At 40.0% G+C, this 21963-nt stretch overlaps 1 protein-coding gene across 1 annotated transcript in view; it reads left to right on the forward strand.

Annotated features, from left to right (window-relative positions):
• The window catches only part of CACNA1I (calcium voltage-gated channel subunit alpha1 I), a 589793-nt gene that overhangs the window by 109051 nt on the left and 458779 nt on the right, over nt 1-21963 (forward strand). Inside the window, exon 3 of the mRNA XM_040407395.1 lies at nt 989-1086. Within this exon, the coding sequence (XP_040263329.1) occupies nt 989-1086 (98 nt within the window). The remainder of the gene's footprint in view (nt 1-988; nt 1087-21963) is intronic.

Here is a 21963-nt window from a genome sequence, read left to right on the forward strand (position 1 = left end):
ATCAAACCGGATCCATCTACACTGTGGGGTCTGTACAAAAGGTTCACAAAGGGGAACAACTCCTTCAATATATTTCTGGAGCAAACAAGTAAATTGTTTCAAATTATACGATATCTCAGTTTGTTTACTTAAGACCTAATGTAACGGTCACGTCCACACACACACAGGGGGAAGGGTAGTGACCACTGCGCTCCACCCTCACCCCTGGCCCTGCCTACTTGCCTCACGAGTCCTGATGACAAGGGACAACTGGACGGCAATCCCTAACTTAGGATATGTGCAGGGAAGACAGACAAGACAAAATACGGACATGAACGGACCGGGTCAGAACCAAGAGAGCTACGCAGTACAACGGATTAAGCAAAGAATGGTCAGGAGAAGCCGGGGTCAAATACCAGCAGAGTAGCGAAGTACAAGAGGAGTCCTAAGAGAGTAGTCAGGTGGGAGCCGAGGTCACAATACCAGGATGTATGCGCAGTACAGGAGGAGCAGGCAGAGGATCGTCAGGTAAATATTCAGAAGTCCAACAAATAGCCAGGAACCTAGAAATTAACAGGCAACCTGTAGCCAGCAGGCTGCCTGTATTTATAGTGGGGAGTGAGGGTCATGTGACGTGGCCACCATCACATGACCGACAGACCAACCAGTCGAGCACCGAGTGATCAGCTCGGCGGTCAAGGCAGACTAGGAGCAGGGAGCCACCCAGCTAGTAAAGCCGCCCTGGGAATGAGGTCAAACACAGAACCTCATTCCAAAAGCTAAGCAACAGTTCTGCGGGCAATGGGGGACCGAGTGCACCTTTGGAACCCCGTGACACCTAACCTATATAATATATGAAACAAATCTGTCTTGTTTGAAATTCTTGGAGTGACTTACGTTACTGTTGTCTTTTACTGTTGGCCAGATTAGGAAAAGTTACCACTAATTCCATAAAATGTCAAATTTAAGAGTCATATTGATCTGTGTGTATATTCTCTGTTAATTGCAGGATGGTGGAATACTCCTTGGATCTCCAGAATATTAATTTATCTGCTATTCGCACAGTGCGTGTCCTCAGACCTCTGAAGGCCATCAACAGAGTGCCCAGTAAGTGTCCTTTTCTGCACTAGGTATGGTATCTTGTTTGTCTTCAGTTGCTATCTAAATACAGCTCCCAACTTATTCTACCACTTGGCTTTGTTGGGGCATGCTGGGAATTGTAGATTAACAACTGGAAAGTCATGAATTTCTTTAGCCTGTTCTTCTCAGTTATCTCTGGCCTTTTCATTTGTTTTTGTTGTGTTTGAGAGGTTGGTGGAATATGTGCTACCTGTGTCTAGGACCCCCTTTAGCTCTATGTCTACATCTTTACAAGCTATTCTTTATCATAGTATTTAAGCTTGGTTTAAAGGTAGCATTTCACACTACATGTAGTCAAGCTGTGTGTATTAATTAGGCTTTTCAGACTAAGAGCTAAAGGAATCAGTTGCATGTTCCACCCCCTCTATCTGTATTTTTGTACTGTCTGTCTGTCCATACTGTACTTCTTCTCTCAGGGACACTTCTGCCTTTAGCTCTCCATCCCATCGCCTGTCTTTCTCCGGCCAATCAGCGGCTTGCCTTTGTTACTAAGCCCTGCCCATTCCATGTGTCCTCGTCCAATTGTGTCACGTAAGTGCTTGATTCTTTTATTTACCTTAATGTTTCTCTTGGCTGGTTGTTTTTCCTGCTTCTGAACATTGTGCCCTTCATAAATATATATATATTTTTTTATTAAAGAAGTTAACGAAATCCAAAGAAATACAATTTTATGTCCATGGTAATTATACAAATAAACTAATCTTAGTACACAATAGTCATACCACCATAAGGACAGTAAAAGCATTATAATGTACAAACCATCTGAGACCACCAAATAGAAATACAACAGGTCATCGTAACTAAGCATTCTCTAGGTTTGAAGAGCGCATTCTAATCACAGAATTTTTTTATTTTTAATAATCAGGGCTAAGACCTATTTAAGTATTTTTTAAATGGAGCTGTTTTAGTGAATTAGTTGCTCTGTAATTTGGTGAGCAATCTAGCGATGAAATTCTTGAAATTGTTTTTGTGTCCAATTCCATAAAATTGATTTTGTCCAAATTGATTCTAAATTAATCAAATATGATCTAATTGGCCTGAAAATTGGTATATGACACTCTGAGGTCGCCTAGGACTCAATTTTTAAATATATTTCATTATCTCTTTTTAAAAGATTATTATTTTTTTTTTTTTGCTATTTCTCTCCCCCCCCCCCCCAAGTTGTTTAACACAATGACACCAATAGCAAATAAAGTTAGAGTGACGCTGACATACAGCATATAGCTAGGCGTAAACACATGGAGTTAACAAACATTGTACTTAGAAAATACACTGCACCTTCATATGTTTTATGCTGCTTCATATTTGAGAACTTCCCAAAATTGTCACTTATTGGGGGCACAGGGAAAAGGAAAAATACAGCGGCTTGTTGGGACCAAGCGTTCAAAAAATTATGCCTCAAAGTGGGAAGATCCCTGCTCCTGTTTGTATGCCCATATGTATACATACAAAAGTGTTAATTGTCAGAAGAAACAGTGGCTCATTCTGAAGTTGAACAAGCCTGCAAAAATTATCCCTTTTATTTGGGAGCAGCAGAACACTGTGGATATGGAAAAAGTAAGTTGTGTAGGGGGTAATAACTGGAAGCAATAGTAGCGCCAGCAGTGGCAGCACAACATATAAAGGCATTTGATGTGTGTGGCTGTGTTGGGGTAGTAGTAGTGGCATATGTGTAGGGTAATGGTAGTAGCAGGCGAGGTAATGGAAGTGGCAGTAAAGGGATTAGCAGCAGGGAGTAGCAGCTACAGGGCTGTTGGCAGCAGCAGCAGCCATATGGTACGGAACATGATGGTAGACAGGCAACATGATGGTAGGCAGTAGTGACACCATCAGCAAGGCCAGATCTATTCATCAGCCTAAGCTGTAAAAGTGTGAAAATCCTCCCGGATCCACGCCTGATTCATTTTAAGAAAAGAGATGTTTTGTACACTGGTAGAGGACAACTTTGTCTATTTGGGTGTGATAACACAACCCGCTGGCCTGAAAACCCACTCTGAGATGACACTGGAAGCTGGGCAAGACAGTACAGAGAGAGCAAACTGGGCCAGTTCTGGCCACTGTTTCAATCTGTCTGCTCAGAAGTCCATGGGGTCAGGAAACACATTATGTGCTGAAGAAAGGCCACAGTCCAAGTAGAACTAAAACTGGTTGTTCAGGCGGTACGTCTCCATTTGCTGATTTGCATAAGCCTTGCATGGCACATAGAAAAACGTTTCCATCGTGTTGATGACACTGAACTAGCTGCTACTGGGGTTTCTACTGCTTGTGGTAGCGGAGACTGCGATTTTGTGCTGAGAAGGGCCTGCTGGTCAGAAACGGTCAGATACTGTGAACATTTAACCTTTCAGATGCCACAGTCAAATGTGACCACAGTGTCTGAGAGGGCTAAAACCTGGAAGTGCACACTTCTCGATCATGAATACCTTTCCCCCATGAAGACTAGTGCTAGGCTTTCAAGCTCATTACTTGTATATTACAATTTAGGCCAGAAGGTGGCAACACTGAATTATAGTTAACGTCAATGTATATATCATACATATAGCATGCGTGAAACCAGAACATTAACTCCTATAAGAACTCTACGCCATATAAAATACATATACTAGAGGAGTGCAAGAAAGTGGAGACAAAGTCCCTCCAACCACAGGAATAAGAACTACAGCTATAGGGTTCAACAGTCATAACTGTGTCGAGCCCTATCATTGTAGTTTTTATTCCTGTGGTTGGAGGGACTTTCTCTCCACTTTCTTACACTCCTCTAGTATATGTATTTTATATTTTGTGACATATGTGGATATTAATTGATTATGTAATAAAGTTCTTATAGGAGTTAATAACACTGAATTATAATAGAATAATGGCGCAAATTCCATTATTCTATACAAATTGCAATCTGATGATTGCAAGTTGGGGTGCACTTGGGGACCTAAAAAAAAGTTTAAAAAGAAAGTGAAAAAAGTTTTAAAAAATATTTAAAAAATATAAAAATCACCCCTCCTTTCCCAGAAATCAACAATTAAAAAAATAGCATCATGGGCATTGCCACATGCGAAAAAAAAAACCATAGTGTTAAAATAAAAACTTAAATGCGGTGAATGGCATAATGGAAAAAATATAAAATGGTCGATTTGCCACTTTACTTCACCAGAATAATGAATAAAAAGTGATCAAAAGGTCATACACACCCCAACATGGTATTAGCAAAAACTACAGATCGTTCTGAAAAAAAAATGAGCACTCACAGATCTCAATAGTCGTAACCATAAAAAGTTATGGGGGTTTGAATACAGTGATGAGAAGAAAACAAAAATTCATATATTTTTTTTAATTATTAAAAACTTTTGTTCAGCATTAAAACGCAAGAAAAACTTTACAAGTGTAGTATCGCCGTAATTGTACTGACCCAGAGAATAAAGAACATAAGTCACTTTTATCGCGTAGGGAACTCCGCAAAAACAAAACCGATAAAATTGGCGGAATTCTTTTTATTTTTTTTCAATTCCACCCCATTTGGATTTTTTTTTCAGTTTCCCTCTACATTGTATGCCATATTAAATGGTGACGTTAGAAAGTACAATTTGTCCTGCAAAAAACAAGCGCTCATACGGCTATGTGAACGGAAAAATAAAAAAGGCAGGGAGCGAATAACGAAAACACAAAAACAGAAAATCGCTGCATCAGGAAGGGGTAAAACCATACTAACACTATTTCAAGTGTTTGTTTTTTTTTGGAATTTAAAGACAAAATAGGAGTTGTAGTACATCTAAAAAAATAACCAATACACAGTGCAATACTTTTCCCAGTTGGCATGGTATGGAGGCTAGCAAAGTGGCAAGTAATGGCATTCTTGGTATGCTATCTTGCTAAAGTATCTCTCGCTAGAATCTCTGGCTAGCAACTGTAATCTGGCAATTGTGTCTGAAGTTTCCACTGTGGGATACTTGTCTTTAGAGGCACATCTGGCAGGATGTAGTTAAGTAGTCGCCCCTCAAATGCAGCAAATTCTGCAATAGCTGAAGATGCAGGTTAACTTGCTGACTCTTAGGCTTGGCCATGCAGATTTTAAGTTCTTGTCTGTCTTGTAACTCACAGATCTGTTAGTCTCTGCATCCTTAGGCCTGTAAGTCTCTAGATCCTGAGGCCTAAGGAGAAGGAGCGCATGAAATTGCTTCCTCACTCCTCACTCACTAGACTAGTACTCCTCTCTAGACAGGAAGCAGGACCATCCCACCACTGCCAAGAGGTGAGGAATAAGGTGTTTAACCCTGTCCCTGCCAACCATACCATGTCATGCTGGGTGTATATTACATAAAATAACAATACACCATATGTACTGGCGTACTGAACATCAGTTATGTTAAAGGGATTAACTCCCTGATGCTTTCATTAATATTTGGGGCAAAAATATTTACAACGTTAGACTTTGAAGAGTTTAATTTGAAATTAGGATGCGATCAGAATACTTCAGAAAACTCCAGAAGTGAACAGGAATTGGCAAGGATCATTACCAATAGATCACCGTTTAAGGTGGCCATTGTATTGGTAAAATCACCTACTATAGCTTCACATTTGTCAGGCATGGTTCTTGCTGAGGAGTTCCGATAGGCTACATTGTCACAATGAAGGAAGTAGGTGCCCTTCACTTATGCGATTATGAGGAAAGGTTGAGAGTGGGAACCATTGAGTTACATTGTTATGGTAAGGACTGTGTAAAAAAAAAACTACAATTTTCCTGATATTTAATTTTAACAACTACTTTGATTTTATACAATTTTGCAGATTAAGGCTACATGCACACGACCGTATGTGTTTTGCGGCCCTCAAATTGCGGATCCGAAAAAAAAATGGATGACATCCGTATGCCATCCGTTTTTTTTGCGGATCCATTGTAACAATGCCTAAAACTGACAAGAATAGGACACGTTCTATTTTTTTTTGCGAGGAACAGACATATTTATGCGGACAGCCCATTGAAATGAATGGTTCTGTATACGGTCCGCAAAAAAAAACGGAACGGACAGGGAAAAAAAATACATTCGTGTGCATGTAGTCTTACTGTGTTGGCTATAAAACTGCTCTGCAACTCCTGGTGCAGTGAAGAATTTCTTGTACTGTTCAAGTAGCCAGCAGCTAGACTGTCAAAGGTTTTCCATTTGTGAGTTAGTCAGGTCAGGATAAAATGTTCAATTAACTTATAGAGTTACCTGATCACGTGCAATGCTGTAGAGGATTTTATGTCTTAGGCTGAATAGTTACAGACTTATTTCAGTCTATTACAGAGGTATTAGAGATGCTCTCATCATGGCACTTCAGTTACTAGAGAATGATCAGCACACAATGGAGCTCTAATGAGACCTGCACATGTGATTACATCCTATGTGACACTGCCAGAACCTGCTAAACAACCTGAGAGAATGATTGTTTAGACCCTTGAGTGAATAAAAATTAGAAAGAAAAAGCCTTATTCCAGAAGATTAGAATCTGCCATCTTAAAGGCTTTGACATGGCATGCCCTGATTTAACCGGCAATTTTATCTAGTATTGCGTCTATTCCCTTTACATTAACCCTTTAAAGTTTACCTTAACATTCACATGATTTTTTTCAGTGTTAGAAGTAGCCTAAAAAAATTGTTTATTTATTGATTTTCTAATTTTATGACAAAAAGAGGCGCTATTCACTACAAGGCACAGAGAATCCGTACACTGCAGCTGTGTATACCGTGTACGGATACTGATTTGTACTATATATGCTGCAGTGAGCACTGTCCCGAGGGGATCACATCTCCATGCATCTGCCCATACCCTCTGCTGAAAGCTCAGTCATAAAACATCAGTGGAGGACACCCTGCACTGACGTTCTATGCAGAAGTTTCAGCGGAGCACAACGGGGACAGGCAAAAGTCATAGTGTGCTGTGCAGAGCTCCTGCCTGTCCTTGCTGCGCACCGCTGGAACCTCTGCATAGAACATGGGTGCAAGAATTACTTGTAGGAAGCAGAAGGACAACGTGGCACTTACTCTCCGGTAGAAAAGCACTATTCTTTATTGCGGACAAGCAGGTACATAAAAAGATGTGACATTTAGCCATATGTGACTTCAGCCATGGGCAGGGCTCCACAGGAACATTGCTGTTGCAGACCTTGGATCCTTCCATGGGCCTGAGGCTTCTATATCAACTGAACAGATCCTTTTATCACCACGCAGGGGAGCTGTTTGGGTCCAGGGAGCGGAGATTAGATGTTATGGCCACAATTGAGGGGTTAAATGTCAGTGACTGGCATTATTGCTTTGTAAAAGCTACTTTATGGCTATGGCCCAAGCTCCACTCCATCTATAAAGAGATGACTTGCAACATACATATACGATGCATGTCAATAAGGGGTTAAGCCAGCTTTTGTACAGCATTCAATTTCAATCATCTGTTTCTATAACCAGCAAAATACTGTTGTATATAATTAGTGGCATAGACGGGACAGGGATGTAACATTACCACTAGGCTTGAACGAAATGAGCTTCAAATCATAGATTCAAAGTCGATTCTTTTAAAACTTTCATTGGTAATGCTATATCCGTAAAATGTATGGGTTCATTGTAGCCAAACTTGGCTTTGGTACTGGTTGGTACCTCGGTACCAAAACTGACTTTGGATTCCTATTTTACAATGTTTTTATATACGCAGATAGGAATACCGAAGTCATTCACCGAAGTCTAGCGTAACTTCTGCCAAGACTCATTTTGGCTACACTAAGTCCATAGATTTTAATGCTATACGGAAACATGATTACCAACAAAGCTTTTTAACAAATCGACTTTGGATCTATGAGCCAAAGCTCAATTCTCTCAAGCCTAATTACCACATTACAAGGCATTCCAAATATGTAGTTATGTTCTGGCTACCAGTTCATAGAAAAGATGCCCTGGAGCTGGAATAAGTACAAAGAATAGCAACTAAACTGATTAGGGTTATGGAGAATCTTAGTTATCAGGATAGATTACAAGAATTACATTTATTTAGTCTTGAGAAGAGGCACTGCCACAACTCCCTGTCACGGATGAGGTATAAGAGGAAACACCACACTGACAACCAGGAGGAATGGCCATACCCTGTAACCTGGGACCCTGGAGACCCTAAAGAGCCCTAAGGATATTGGCAGGGCTGAGACAACCCGTTCCTTCCCAGATGAATAAACGAGTGTCTCCCTGAGGCCTAGTAACAGCCAACAAGGAAGGGAAGACAAAACACAAACAAAAGCGACACTTAACTTAAGTAGTGAGATAAACGAGCAGAAACTCCAGAGAGGACAACACACCAGCTCTTCCAAAACCAAATGAAGCTATCTTACCGCATAGTCATAAGGGTGGGGTAAGACTAAATAGGGTAGAAGTAATGACTACTAAGCTACACCTGAAACAAGGGGTGTGGTCATAAACAACAACACTGAATCAAGAGTAATCAAAGGGCCTGTTAGATTACTCCACGCTCCGCCAGTCTCCTTGATCTCCTGACATCTGTCATTGAAGGGACTGTGACACTCCCTTATTAAAGAGGTTGTCCTTGGTGGCTTAAACCCTCTAAAGTCAGTTGGATTATTTTCCATCTGTTATAGACAGATCTCTAGAAACATATTCCTGGCAATTACCCCTGGAGTCATGATTACATAACCTGACACTACAGCCCATTGTACCAGCATAGTATCATTGCTTCCGGGAATGTTCCATACTGATATTTTCAATTTGTCTTTTTAATTTTGGAAATAAATAGACCTTTTTATCTAGCTCTAAGGATTTTTCCAATAACAGTATTTATCATATATCCAAAGGATAGGTGATAAATGTACGATTGCTGGGGGCTCAACTGAGGTAACACCCAAGAATCATAAGAACAGGTGGGCCCTGACTTCTATGGGACTGATGAATTCAGCATTCTAGAGTACTGTAGTAGTGAAAGTAGTGGTGGTCATCATCACTCTTTTGGCTCCAAGACTTGGGAATCCATTCTTCTGGTCAATGGGGGTCCGAGCAGTTGGACCCCATGCAATCATACATTTATTGTCACCTAACCTGTGGATAGATGATAAATGTTGTAATTAGTACTGATGAGCGCAGGGGCTATATTCAAATCCGTGATATTTCCAGAATATTTGGGTGAATATTCATCATATATTCGCGAATTCAAGATTATTTTCTTGATTGCGAAAAATCGGCAATGTAATTTTCGCGTAATGCACGCGAAATACAGGCGTGGGTCATTTTTGCTACATTTTCCAAGCTGCTAGAAGTTTCCTGAGACTAGAGAAAATGGTTGGCACGGCAGAACATTACAATAGCTTTATATGCAGATAGAGTGTTTCAATATATTCGCGATTGTGCTAATCGGCACTAATGATGCCAATATTTTAGCTCAATACGTGAAACTTCACATTTTAGCAGGTCTGCATGTATGTATGGACAGCAGAACCTTTCACACTACCTAACACCCTGCACTGCAACAGCTACACTATATCAGGATATAACCTACATTGACTATCTCCCACTAACTATCTATCTAATGTAGTGTGGAAAGCACAGAGCACAGCAATGACACTGCTGTCTCTCTCCGAACTTTAAAAACCTGTAGAAAATGGCTGCTGGGGAGGTTCTTATATAGTAAGTGGTAGGCAACTTTCCTACTAACTTCAACTTTGGGGCAGAATCAGCTATGTTTCAGGTTTCCCTTGTTGCCTTCATGTGTATGATGCACACACCTAGTTCTAGGAAGTACTGCATCTGGTCAGTTGGGCATGTGAGATAGGAAGTGACCTACTAAGGCTTCAAGACCCTCAGGATGTTCCTTGATCCAGCTCCAATCTACTTTTGAAACACTGAATATCTATTTCTAAAGGTCAAGTATATTATTGTCAACCAGAGTAGTAAGCATCATTTGCTAAATTTGCAGCATGTCTCATCTGTAAAAAAATTAATGTATATCTAAAGGCAAGTATTGGTTTTTTTGAGTGTTCATCTAAAATACTGATGTACAGTAGCTAATGTTAGCTTCAGACGTTATGCATTAAGTATGACTATTAAAATTAAAATTTTTGTACATCACTTGCTATATCTGTACCCTTTCTTGACTGCGGATTTTCTTCACATCAACACCTATTATAAATGCTGCATGAATGTCTTATATTGGTTACATAGCTCCATGGGGTTGATTTGTAATTCTGCCTATTTTGACTGTTATGTTCTGTCATTCGTAAAGGTTACATTTGCAGTAAAAGAGGTTGATCAACACTCTTCCTGACACAGGATGTGATATCCTAGTTCCAGTAATGTAGGGAATTGCTCGGTGAAAGTGTATGCTGGGTTTGAACGGTGAAGACAGTGAACATCAGAAATCTTAATTGGACCTCGTGCAGCATAATGGACTATATAAATACAGGAATGTGCACAGCTAAACATTTGTCAGACTATGCAAGGTTTACCATAGGCTAGTACAGTCCATTGATAACATCTTCTTGACCCGTATAAGCATCGAAAAGTCTTCATCCAGAACTGTTGCATTTGCAATTTCCAGTATTACTTTGCTATTATTTCTAAAATAACTGCAGAGAAGGAAGATGGATACTTCTCAGATTTTAGCCTACCTGGAATATTGTACCACCCGTGACTATTCATTGGATTCTAGCACAGAGTTAAAGTCTCTATAACTGCTTTTCTTTTATGTGGACATGACCTTTGCTTGACATGAATCATTTAAACATTCTGACATACCAGAGAGGTCTGTTTTATTCAATGTTCTAGTAGATCTTTCTTTGACTGTTGCTTCTGAAATATCAGAGCCCCAAGATGAGAAAAATGTGCCATCCATCAGATTTCCCTCGATAATCTTTCATGATTGACACAAAGAAATGCAGCAGGTCTGGGGTATTGTTTCAAACCATATTCTGCCTCCATTGGCATCACAGGCACAGAAATTTCAAATGTTCTGTAGCGTGCAAGATTTTACTTAAATGAAGCGGAATCTTTCAGAAAAAGAGATGTATGAATACATCAGTAAAAAAAAAAGAAAGAAAAACGGATTATTTCAAGGTAGGAATAGGCAAATTACTTTTAATGCAATTCAAGGCAATATTCTCAGTTCATATTGGTGTCATGACTTCCTGGAAGTCACCTTCTACCAGTCTTCTGTGCCCACCCCAAGCCAATACCCCTGTAAATAAATACCCAGACCAGAGGGGTAACTTGAAGCAACTAGGCCAATAGAAAAGCTTTAACAGTGGCTCTGTAAAGTATGCTGGGTGGTGCACCTTACAAGATTCTCTGAATGGTGCAGGAGAAGGTTGAGGCAAGCATGTTTTTACAGCAAACTAAATCTTACTGTACAACATTTTACACTTGACCACTCTACAGGATGGCACAGTAGATCTCAAATGTAGTGTCACTAAAACATGTACAGTAAAGTCCATACACTTGGCTCAGTATAACAGCATAGCACTCTTGGTGGTTATATTCTCTTATAGGTAAGGTGCACTTATTAATTACAGTTGCTTAGTAAAGTAGAATATAAAGAACAACAAAAGAGTCACTGTAGCCCAAATATATAAGCACCATATAATACTTTATTGACACCAAATGTACAGAAAAACATTAAAAGATGAATCACATCAACAAGAAAAGTGCAGCAGTCCTTAGGAAATGTAACATCCAAAAAGTGGTATGCTAAATCCAGAAATGTATCAATCATAGATACGACAGTAAAAATAGTTTATTTATTTGTCTCAAAATGGCCATTTGGTAAATGGGTGCTAAAAGCAACCAACTTCAGAACAGAGACACAAACAGAGTGAGATAGTCAAATGTCCATCCAATAAAATAAGTATAAAATAATTCCATGTCTGACTTACCCATAATAAATACACCTCAGGAGAGCTACACACCTCTGGGATCTCTACATGCAAAACCATGAATGTATCACAAAGCTATAGCATTACCGTATAGAGATATGTGTTTTATATGCTTTTGAGCTAACACATATTACTGGTGTCTTTGCCCTCACACACGCTTAACACCATCTGAACCAAATAAGTTTAGTCTGGTCTCATCAGACCACAGGACATGGTTCCAGTAATCCATGTCCTTTGTCTTCTTGTCCTCAGCATACTGTTTGCAGGATTTCTTATGCATCATCTTTAGAAGAGGCTTCCTTCTGGGATGACAGCCATGCAAACCAATTTGATGCAGTGTGCGGCGTATGGTCTGACCCCGACCCCTTTAACCTCTGCAGGAATGCTGGCAGCACTCATACGTCTATTTTGAAAATGCAACCCCTGGATATGATGCTGAGCACGTGCACTCAACTTCTCTGTTCAACCATGGTGAGGCCTGTTCTGAGTGGAACCGGTCTTGTTAAACCGCTGTATGGTCTTGGCCACCCTGCTGCAGCTCAGTTTCAGGGTGTTGGCAATCTTCTTATAGCCTAGGCCATCTTTATTTAGAGCAACAATTCTTTTTTCAGATCCTCAGAGAGTTCTTTGCCATGAGGAGCCATGTTGAACTTCCAGTGACCAGTATGAGAGTGTGAGCGCGATAACATCAAATTTAACACACCTGCGACCTTGTAACAATAATAAGTCACATGACACAGGGAAGGAAAAATGGCTAATTGGGCACAATTTGGCCATTTTCACTTAGGGGTGTACTCACTTTTGTTGCCAGCGGTTTAGACATTAATGGCTGTGTGTTGTTATTTTGAGGACACACCAAATTTACACCGTTATACAAGCTGTTCACTGACTACTTTACATTGTATCAAAGTAGAAGATCTTCAGTGTTGTCCCATGAAAAGATAGAATAAAATATTTACAAAAATGTGAGGGGTGTACTGACTTTTGTGGGATACTGTATTTATTAAAACAGTGGTCTCCGATTCTTTACCTGAAGAGGTGCTACAAGCGCATCTAGTCACTCCCAAACCTGGCTAAAATTTTAGCCAACAGACTCCATCCCCTACTACCAAGCATAATACACACTGACTAGGTCAGTTTTACCAAAAGTCACCAGGCCTCAGATGGTACTAGACAAGTGATTGGACTGATTTCCAGAATGAATGGGTTGCGGATACCTTCTCTGCTTTAATCTCTAATTGCGGAGAAAGCGTTCGATAGGGTGCATTGGGGTTATAGTTTTCAAGCTCTGTGGAAACTTGGCTTTATCAAGCGTATCTTATGTGGCATCTCAGCTTTATATTGTCATCCCCTAGCTATAGCCATCACTAACGGAATACGCTTTAATCCTTTCCCTATCACAAATTGTGTCCTTTAACCCCCCTTATTTTATCATTGGTGATGGAACCACTAGCTGAATCGATCAGATCACATCCACAGATTAAAGGTTTTAAGATAAGTGACCAATATCATGAAATCACATTAACAGAGCCAGCAGCTTCCCTACCTCATGTTATAAACACTTTGAATAACGTCAGTCATGTTTCACATTATAAAGTCAATACCTCCAAAGCAGAAGCAAATTAGCAATTTAGAACAGCCTGGCTGCGGCTCAAGGAGCAAGAGGAGATTAACCCTTGTAACACTGCAACAGAGGAGATGCATGAGCATTGGCCCTAATTCACACACTCCAAGCCAATGCCTATGGGCACAGGACAGTAACAGCCATGAACCGCCATTGTAACATGTCATATATAAAATGTTCATACTTCTACGTATTTTTATACTTTTGGAGGACACTCATTATTCCAAACTAGGCCATTATAATACAGCTTTTTAAGCTACATCTGGTTTCTCCCAAATTGTGAAAAAAATCCTGGATATAACTAGTCACCTTTTGTCTCAAGTCACAGACTGGAGGTCATATTTCCCTCATCAGACACTCATTAATGTCCTTGACTCAGCTGCACTAGGTATCATTTCCTTCAATATTCAGTTTCTATTTTCAACCTCCCTTTACTCATTTTGTTAAGCTTTCTACTGTAGTTACCTGTACAAACTCCTAACCGGGGCCATGACGTTCAAGAAGATGGCCCAATTTCTAATTTAGGAACAAGACTCAGGCTACTTTCACACTAGAATTTTTGCGGGATCCGTCATGGATCAGCAAAAATGCATCCGTCATGATAATACAACCATCTGCATTCGTTATGATCGGATCCAGTTGTATAATGTCTTCTATAGCCAAGACAGATCCGTCATAAACTCCATTGAAAGTCAATGGGGAACGGATCAGTTTTCTATTTCTAAGGAAATCTACAAGATTAGGCAGAGAGAGGCCAAGCAAGTTATAAGAACTTCTAAAGCGCAGGCAGAAGAAAAACTAGCTCAGTCTATGAAAAAAGGGGATAAGACATTCTTCAGATATATAAATGAAAAAAGGAAATTAAAACAAGGAATAAATAAATTAAAAACAAAGGACGGAAGGTATGTAGAAGAGAATAAAGGGCTAGCCGACTGCCTTAATGAATACTTCTGTTCAGTTTTTACAAAAGAAAAAGGAGAAGGACCTCCACTAGAAAGAATGACTATTAAATCGTTTGATGCATGTATCTTTACAGAGGAAGATGTTCTAAGTTTGCTGTCTAAGGTGAAGACAGATAAGTCACAGGGGCCTGATGAGATACACCCAAAATTATTAAAAGAGCTTGGTGGTGAGCTGGCAAAACCGTTAACAGATTTATTTAACCAATCATTAGTAACAGGAGTCGTCCCGGAAGATTGGAAATTGGCAAATGTCGTGCCCATTCACAAGAAAGGTAGTAGGGAGGAATCGAGCAACTATAGACCAGTGAGTCTGACATCAATAGTAGGCAAATTAATGGAAACCCTATTAAAGGATAGGATTGTGGAACATCTAAAATCCCATGGATTGCAAGATGAAAAACAACATGGGTTTACTTCAGGGAGATCATGTCAAACAAATCTTATAGATTTTTTTGACTGGGTGAATAAAATAATAGACGGTGGAGGTGCAGTAGACATCGCATATCTAGATTTTAGTAAGGCTTTTGACACTGTCCCACATAGAAGACTTATCAATAAACTGCAGTCATTGAGCATGGACTCCCATATTGTTGAGTGGATTAGGCAGTGGCTGAGTGACAGACAACAGAGGGTTGTAGTCAATGGAGAACATTCAAAACAAGGTAATGTTACCAGTGGGGTTCCACAGGGATCTGTACTGGGACCGATTTTGTTTAATATCTTCATAAGTGATATTGCAAAAGGCCTCGCTGGTAAGGTTTGTCTTTTTGCTGATGACACAAAGATATGTAACAGGGTTGATGTTCCTGGAGGGAAACGCCAAATGGAAAAGGATTTAGGAAAACTAGAAGAATGGTCAGAACTCTGGAAACTGAAATTTAATGTGGATAAGTGCAAGATAATGCACCTGGGGCGTAAAAACCCAAGGGCAGAATATAGAATATTTGACACAGTCCTGACCTCAGTATCTGAGGAAAGGGATTTAGGAGTAATTATTTCAGAAGACTTAAAGGTGGGAAGACAATGTAATAGAGCAGCACGAAATGCCAGCAGAATGCTTGGATGTATAGGGAGAGGTATAAGCAGTAGAAAGAGTGAAGTGCTTATGCCGCTGTACAGAACACTGGTGAGACCTCACTTGGAGTATTGTGCGCAGTACTGGAGGCCATATCTCCAGAAGGATATAGATACTCTAGAGAGAGTTCAGAGAAGAGCTACTAAACTAGTACATGGATTGCAGGATAAAACTTACCAGGAAAGGTTAAAGGACCTTAATATGTATAGCTTGGAAGAAAGAAGAGACAGAGGGGATATGATAGAAACTTTTAAATACATAAAGGGAATCAACTCGGTAAAGGAAGAGAGCATATTTAAAAGAAGAAAAACTACCACAAGAGGACACAGTTTTAAATTAGAGGGCCAAAGGTTTAAAAGTAATATAAGGAAGTATTACTTTACTGAGAGAGTAGTGGATGCATGGAATAGCCTTCCTGCAGAAGTGGTAGCTGCAAATACAGTGGAGGAGTTTAAGCATGCATGGGATAGGCATAAGGCCATCCTTCATATAAGATAGGGCCGGGGGCTATCCATAGTATTCAGTATATTGGGCAGACTAGATGGGCCAAATGGTTCTTATCTGCCGACACATTCTATGTTTCTATGTTTCTATGTTTCTATTGTGTCCGAGAAAATGGATCCATATCCATTGATTTACATTGTTAGTCATGACAGATTCATCTTGCACCGCACCACATCTCAGACAGAAAAACGTTGCTTGCAGCGTTATTCTGTCCGCGATGGGGATGCAACCAAACGGAACGGAATGCATTCTGGTGCATTCCGTTTCGTTCAGTTTTGTCCTCATTGACCATGAATGGGGACAAAACGGAAGCATTTTCCTCCGCTATTGAGATCTTATGACAGATCTCAATAGCAGAAAGGAAAAGCGCAGATGTGAAAGTAGCCTTAGGCAAACAGGTTACACCCCAAGAGTGGAAATCTGCACTCCTCATCTTCCTGCTCTTCACACTGGGAACAATATCACAAATGCTGCTAAGGTAGTATTAAACCCTTTCAGACTTTCTAGAATCTAAGTTCACTTCACAAGGTGCGGCATATATAGTTAATTCCTCATATTTATCTTTGATTTATATCTGATGTCAAAATAATGTCACTCCAAGCTGATATTTTGTGCTTGCTCTGATGTAATTGCGGTGGTACAGTTAGCTGTAATAGCAGAAGAAAAGCTTTATATTTAGTCATGCAGGGTGAATTGCGCTTTCGCTCTTCTTACTGATACCCAAGTTCTATCGTGTTGAATTTGCATGAGCTCCGCAATTAGCAATATATATATATATATAGCAATTATCAATCGTATTGTATCTATGATTTTAAGTATTTTTAGAGAATATTAATTATTTTTAATGTTATAGCAAATTATTCAAACAAATGGCCGGCTCTCAAGTAATCAATATACATTTAATATTTCAGGACTATTCTGGGGAGCTTCCTACATCTGTTATATGTTTCTAGAATATACCCTACTTCTACAGCATATTGCTGGCAGTTCTGTGGAGGGACTAGATCTCTCTAATATACAGTCAGGTCCATAAATATTGGGACATCGACACAATTCTAACATTTTGGGCTCTATACACCACCACAATGGATTTGAAATGAAACGAACAAGATGTGCGTTAACTGCAGACTGTCAGCTTTAATTTGAGGGTATTTACATCCAAATCAGGTGAACGGTGTAGGAATTACAACAGTTTTCATATGTGCCTCCCACTTGTTAAGGGACCAAAAGTAATGGGACAGAATAATAATCATAAATCAAACTTTCACTTTTTAATACATTTTCCCTTCAGTTTTGTCTTCAGCAAGTGAAATGCATGCTCAATCGGATTCAAGTCAGGAGATTGACTTGGCCATTGCATAACATTCCACTTCTTTCCCTTAAAAGCCTCTTTGGTTACTTTTGCAGTATGATTTGGGTCATTGTCCATCTGCACTGTGAAGCGCAGTCCAATGAGTTCTGAAGCATTTGGCTGAATATGAGCAGATAATATTGCCCGAAACACTTCAGAATTCATCCTGCTGCTTTTGTCAGCAGTCACATCATCAATAAATACAAGAGAACCAGTTCCATTGGCAGCCATACATGCCCACGCCATGACACTACCACCACTATGCTTCACTGATGAGGTGGTATGCTTAGGATCATGAGCAGTTACTTTCCTTCGCCATACTCTTCTCTTCCCATTACTCTGGTACAAGTTGATCTTGGTCTCATCTGTCCATAGGATGTTGTTCCAGAACTGTGAAGGCTTTTTTAGAAGTCGTTTGCCAAACTCTAATCTGGCCTTCATGTTTTTGACGCTCACCAATGGTTTACATCTTGTGGTGAACTCTCTGTATTCACTCTGGTGAAGTCTTCTCTTGATTGTTGACTTTGACACACATACACCTAACCTCCTGGAGAGTGTTCTTGATCTGGCCAACTGTTGTGAAGGGTGTTTTCTTCACCAGGGAAAGAATTCTTCGGTCATCCACCACAGTTGTTTTCCGTGGTCTTCCGGGTCTTTTGGTGTTGCTGAGCTCACTGGTGCGTTCCTTCTTTTTAAGAATGTTCCAAACAGTTGTTTTGGCCACGCCTAATGTTTTTGCTATCTCTTTGATGGGTTTGTTTTGTTTTTTCAGCCTAATGATGGCTTGCTTCACTGATAGTGACAGCTCTTTGGATCTCATCTTGTGAGTTGACAGCAGCAGATTCCAAATGCAAATAGCACACTTGAAATGAACTCTGGACCTTTTATCTGCTCATTGTAATTGGGATAATGAGGGAATAACACACCCCTGGCCATGGAACAGCTGAGAAGCCAATTGTCCCATTACTTTTGGTCCCTTAACAAGTGAGAGGCACATATGCAAACTGTTGTAATTCCTACACCGTTCACCTGATTTGGATGTAAATACCCTCAAATTAAAGCTGACAGTCGGCAGTTAAAGCACATCTTGTTCGTTTCATTTCAAATCCATTGTGGTGGTCTATAGAGCCAAAAGTGTTAGAATTGTGTCGATGTCCCAATATTTATGAACCTGACTGTATATTTTGGAGATGTCCTCAGCTGACCCCCTTTTGGTCCACTATGTTTACCCTGATAAAACCAAGTTTCTTCTAACCCTCTTAGCATAAAAACAGAACTAGGGTTGCATTTACTTAGCATAGACTCCTGTCCACTAGAACCATTGTATGTCACGTTTCACATGCTGCAGGGCTTTTAATAGCTTGAAACTGGAGATCAGTGAATATACCTACCCTAACGGAACTAGTCTGCATGGTATCAAAGGATTGCTTGCATGACAAAATATTAGCTAGCCAAAAGGGTAAGATGACTTTCTTTAACCGAGTTTGAAATAGATGGCTGACTGATGGCCTTTAGCTCTTTGAGACATAAAATTAGAGCTAAATAGCATTCTTTTTCTTTTCATCAAGAGAGGCTGCAGACTCGACAAGTAGTTCTTTCTGATTTGTCACTCTGGCAAGGATGCACTGATCTTTGATAGTCATCTGGGTACTCTTCCTTCCAGTTTTCACCTTCTTTCTCATAACCTTCCACACCTTCCCCTATCTCTTTATCTCTTTGCTCGTATTAGCTTAAAGGGAACCTTATTCCTGCACTTATGGAGCTCTAACTAACTAGTAAATGCGCTGAAAATGCACTTTTAATCTTCTTTTACATATAGAAATAAGTCTGTTCAAGTCAAGGAGGTGGTATTTTAATCCTCCAAGTCAAGGTATCCCCGCCTGCACATTCTATTAGGCAGGGAACATCATCCTTGTTTTTCTTTAGATCCCACTCAGGCTCAGTCAATCAAGTTCTAGATGCCGGGGCCAGCAGGGACACCTTGACTTGGAAGAGTAAAACGCTGGCCTCTTTGACTTGAAATGACTCATTTCCATACGGCGAGAAAATTAAAACTGCATTTTCAGTGCATTTACTAGTTAAAATACTCCTAATTCCAGAGCTCTATAAGCACATGAATAAGCTTCTTGCTGCTTATATTTTTCACTTATTATATTTATATTCTATCTTTTAATTAATGGATGATTCATGAAACAATCCAGTTTTATCTTTAATATTTTACAAGCCACATGGTTAATATTTTTTATACTTCCCAATGTGTCCTCTTAGTATCTCAATAAAAATGTATAGATAAAAAAAAGGTTTAAGATTTAGTAAGGAATGCACCAGTAATGTAAATGCATTGTATCAGAGGAGATACTTCTGTTCATTCAGTACAGTACAGAAGCATAACCACCTTTTATTTCATAGAACTTCTTAAAGTGGCCCTTACCTGCTACAAGAAATGGCCCTAAAACATAATGGGGGTCATTTATCAAACTGGTGTAAAGTAGAACTGACTTAGTTACCAATAGCAACTTGGACAGCTCCTTTGGAAACTGAAAGTAGGAATCTGGTTGCTATGGGCAACTAAGCCAGTTCTACTTTACACCAGTTAGATAAATGACCCCCCTAAAATTATTTGGTTTAGCTCCTATTTTAGTAAACAATGTGTGGATTGATTTAGTATCTTAATCCATGCTTCACTTTTTGAGATTTGCGCCTCCCCAGTTTTGCCATTTAAATTCCTTCCCATTCCAGTAAATTCCAGTGGGGGAGATTTATCAAAACTGGTATAAAGGAAAACTGACCTAGTTGATCATAACAACCAATCAGATTCCACCTTTCATTTTTCAGAGCGCCTTTGGAAAATTAAATGTGGAATCTGATTGGTTGCTATGGGCAACTAAGCCAGTTCTTCTTTACACCATTTTGATGAATTTCCCCCAGTGTCCATTTCATGTATGTATTATTTTCTGGTAGCACAATAATATTCTTGACAAAAAGCACTAAAATGACGATGAGGAAGAGAAGAACCTGATTAAAAAAAAGTTTCCATTGTGAAGAGACAGTGATCATTTTCTTCTCTCTCGCTGCCTGAATTGTTTCTGTCATCAAACCAAATTCCAAAATGGCCACCTGTATTGTTTAATTGAGGGATTATATTGTGTCATAGAAAACTGGCTGCTGTATACACTGCGTGCAGAATTATTAGGCAAATGAGTATTTTGACCACATCATCCTCTTTATGCATGTTGTCTTACTCCAAGCTGTATAGGCTCGAAAGCCTACTACCAATTAAGCATATTAGGTGATCTGCATCTATGTAATGAGAAGGGGTGTGGTCTAATGACATCAACACCCTATATTAGGTGTACATAATTATTAGGCAACTTCCTTTCCTTTGGCAAAATGGGTCAAAAGAAGGACTTGACAGGCTCAGAAAAGTCAAAAATAGTGAGATATCTTGCAGAGGGATGCAGCACTCTTAAAATTGCAAAGCTTCTGAAGCGTGATCATCGAACAATCAAGCGTTTCATTCAAAATAGTCAACAGGGTCGCAAGAAGCGTGTGCAAAAACCAAGGCGCAAAATAACTGCCCATGAACTGAGAAAAGTCAAGCGTGCAGCTGCCAAGATGCCACTTGCCACCAGTTTGGCCATATTTCAGAGCTGCAACATCACTGGAGTGCCCAAAAGCACAAGGTGTGCAATACTCAGAGACATGGCCAAGGTAAGAAAGGCTGAAAGACGACCACCACTGAACAAGACACACAAGCTGAAACGTCAAGACTGGGCCAAGAAATATCTCAAGACTGATTTTTCTAAGGTTTTATGGACTGATGAAATGAGAGTGAGTCTTGATGGGCCAGATGGATGGGCCCGTGGCTGGATTGGTAAAGGGCAGAGAGCTCCAGTCCGACTCAGACGCCAGCAAGGTGGAGGTGGAGTACTGGTTTGGGCTGGTATCATCAAAGATGAGCTTGTGGGGCCTTTTCGGGTTGAGGATGGAGTCAAGCACAACTCCCAGTCCTACTGCCAGTTTCTGGAAGACACCTTCTTCAAGCAGTGGTACAGGAAGAAGTCTGCATCCTTCAAGAAAAACATGATTTTCATGCAGGAAAATGCTCCATCACACGCGTCCAAGTACTCCACAGCGTGGCTGGCAAGAAAGGGTATAAAAGAAGAAAATCTAATGACATGGCCCCCTTGTTCACCTGATCTGAACCTCATTGAGAACCTGTGGTCCATCATCAAATGTGAGATTTACAAGGAGGGAAAACAGTACACCTCTCTGAACAGTGTCTGGGAGGCTGTGGTTGCTGCTGCACGCAATGTTGATGGTGAACAGATCAAAACACTGACAGAATCCATGGATGGCAGGCTTTTGCGTGTCCTTGCGAAGAAAGGTGGCTATATTGGTCACTGATTTGTTTTTGTTTTGTTTTTGAATGTCAGAAATGTA

This window comes from Bufo bufo, chromosome 9 (genome assembly GCF_905171765.1).
Source record: "Bufo bufo chromosome 9, aBufBuf1.1, whole genome shotgun sequence".
Classification (NCBI taxonomy): Eukaryota; Metazoa; Chordata; class Amphibia; order Anura; family Bufonidae; genus Bufo; species Bufo bufo.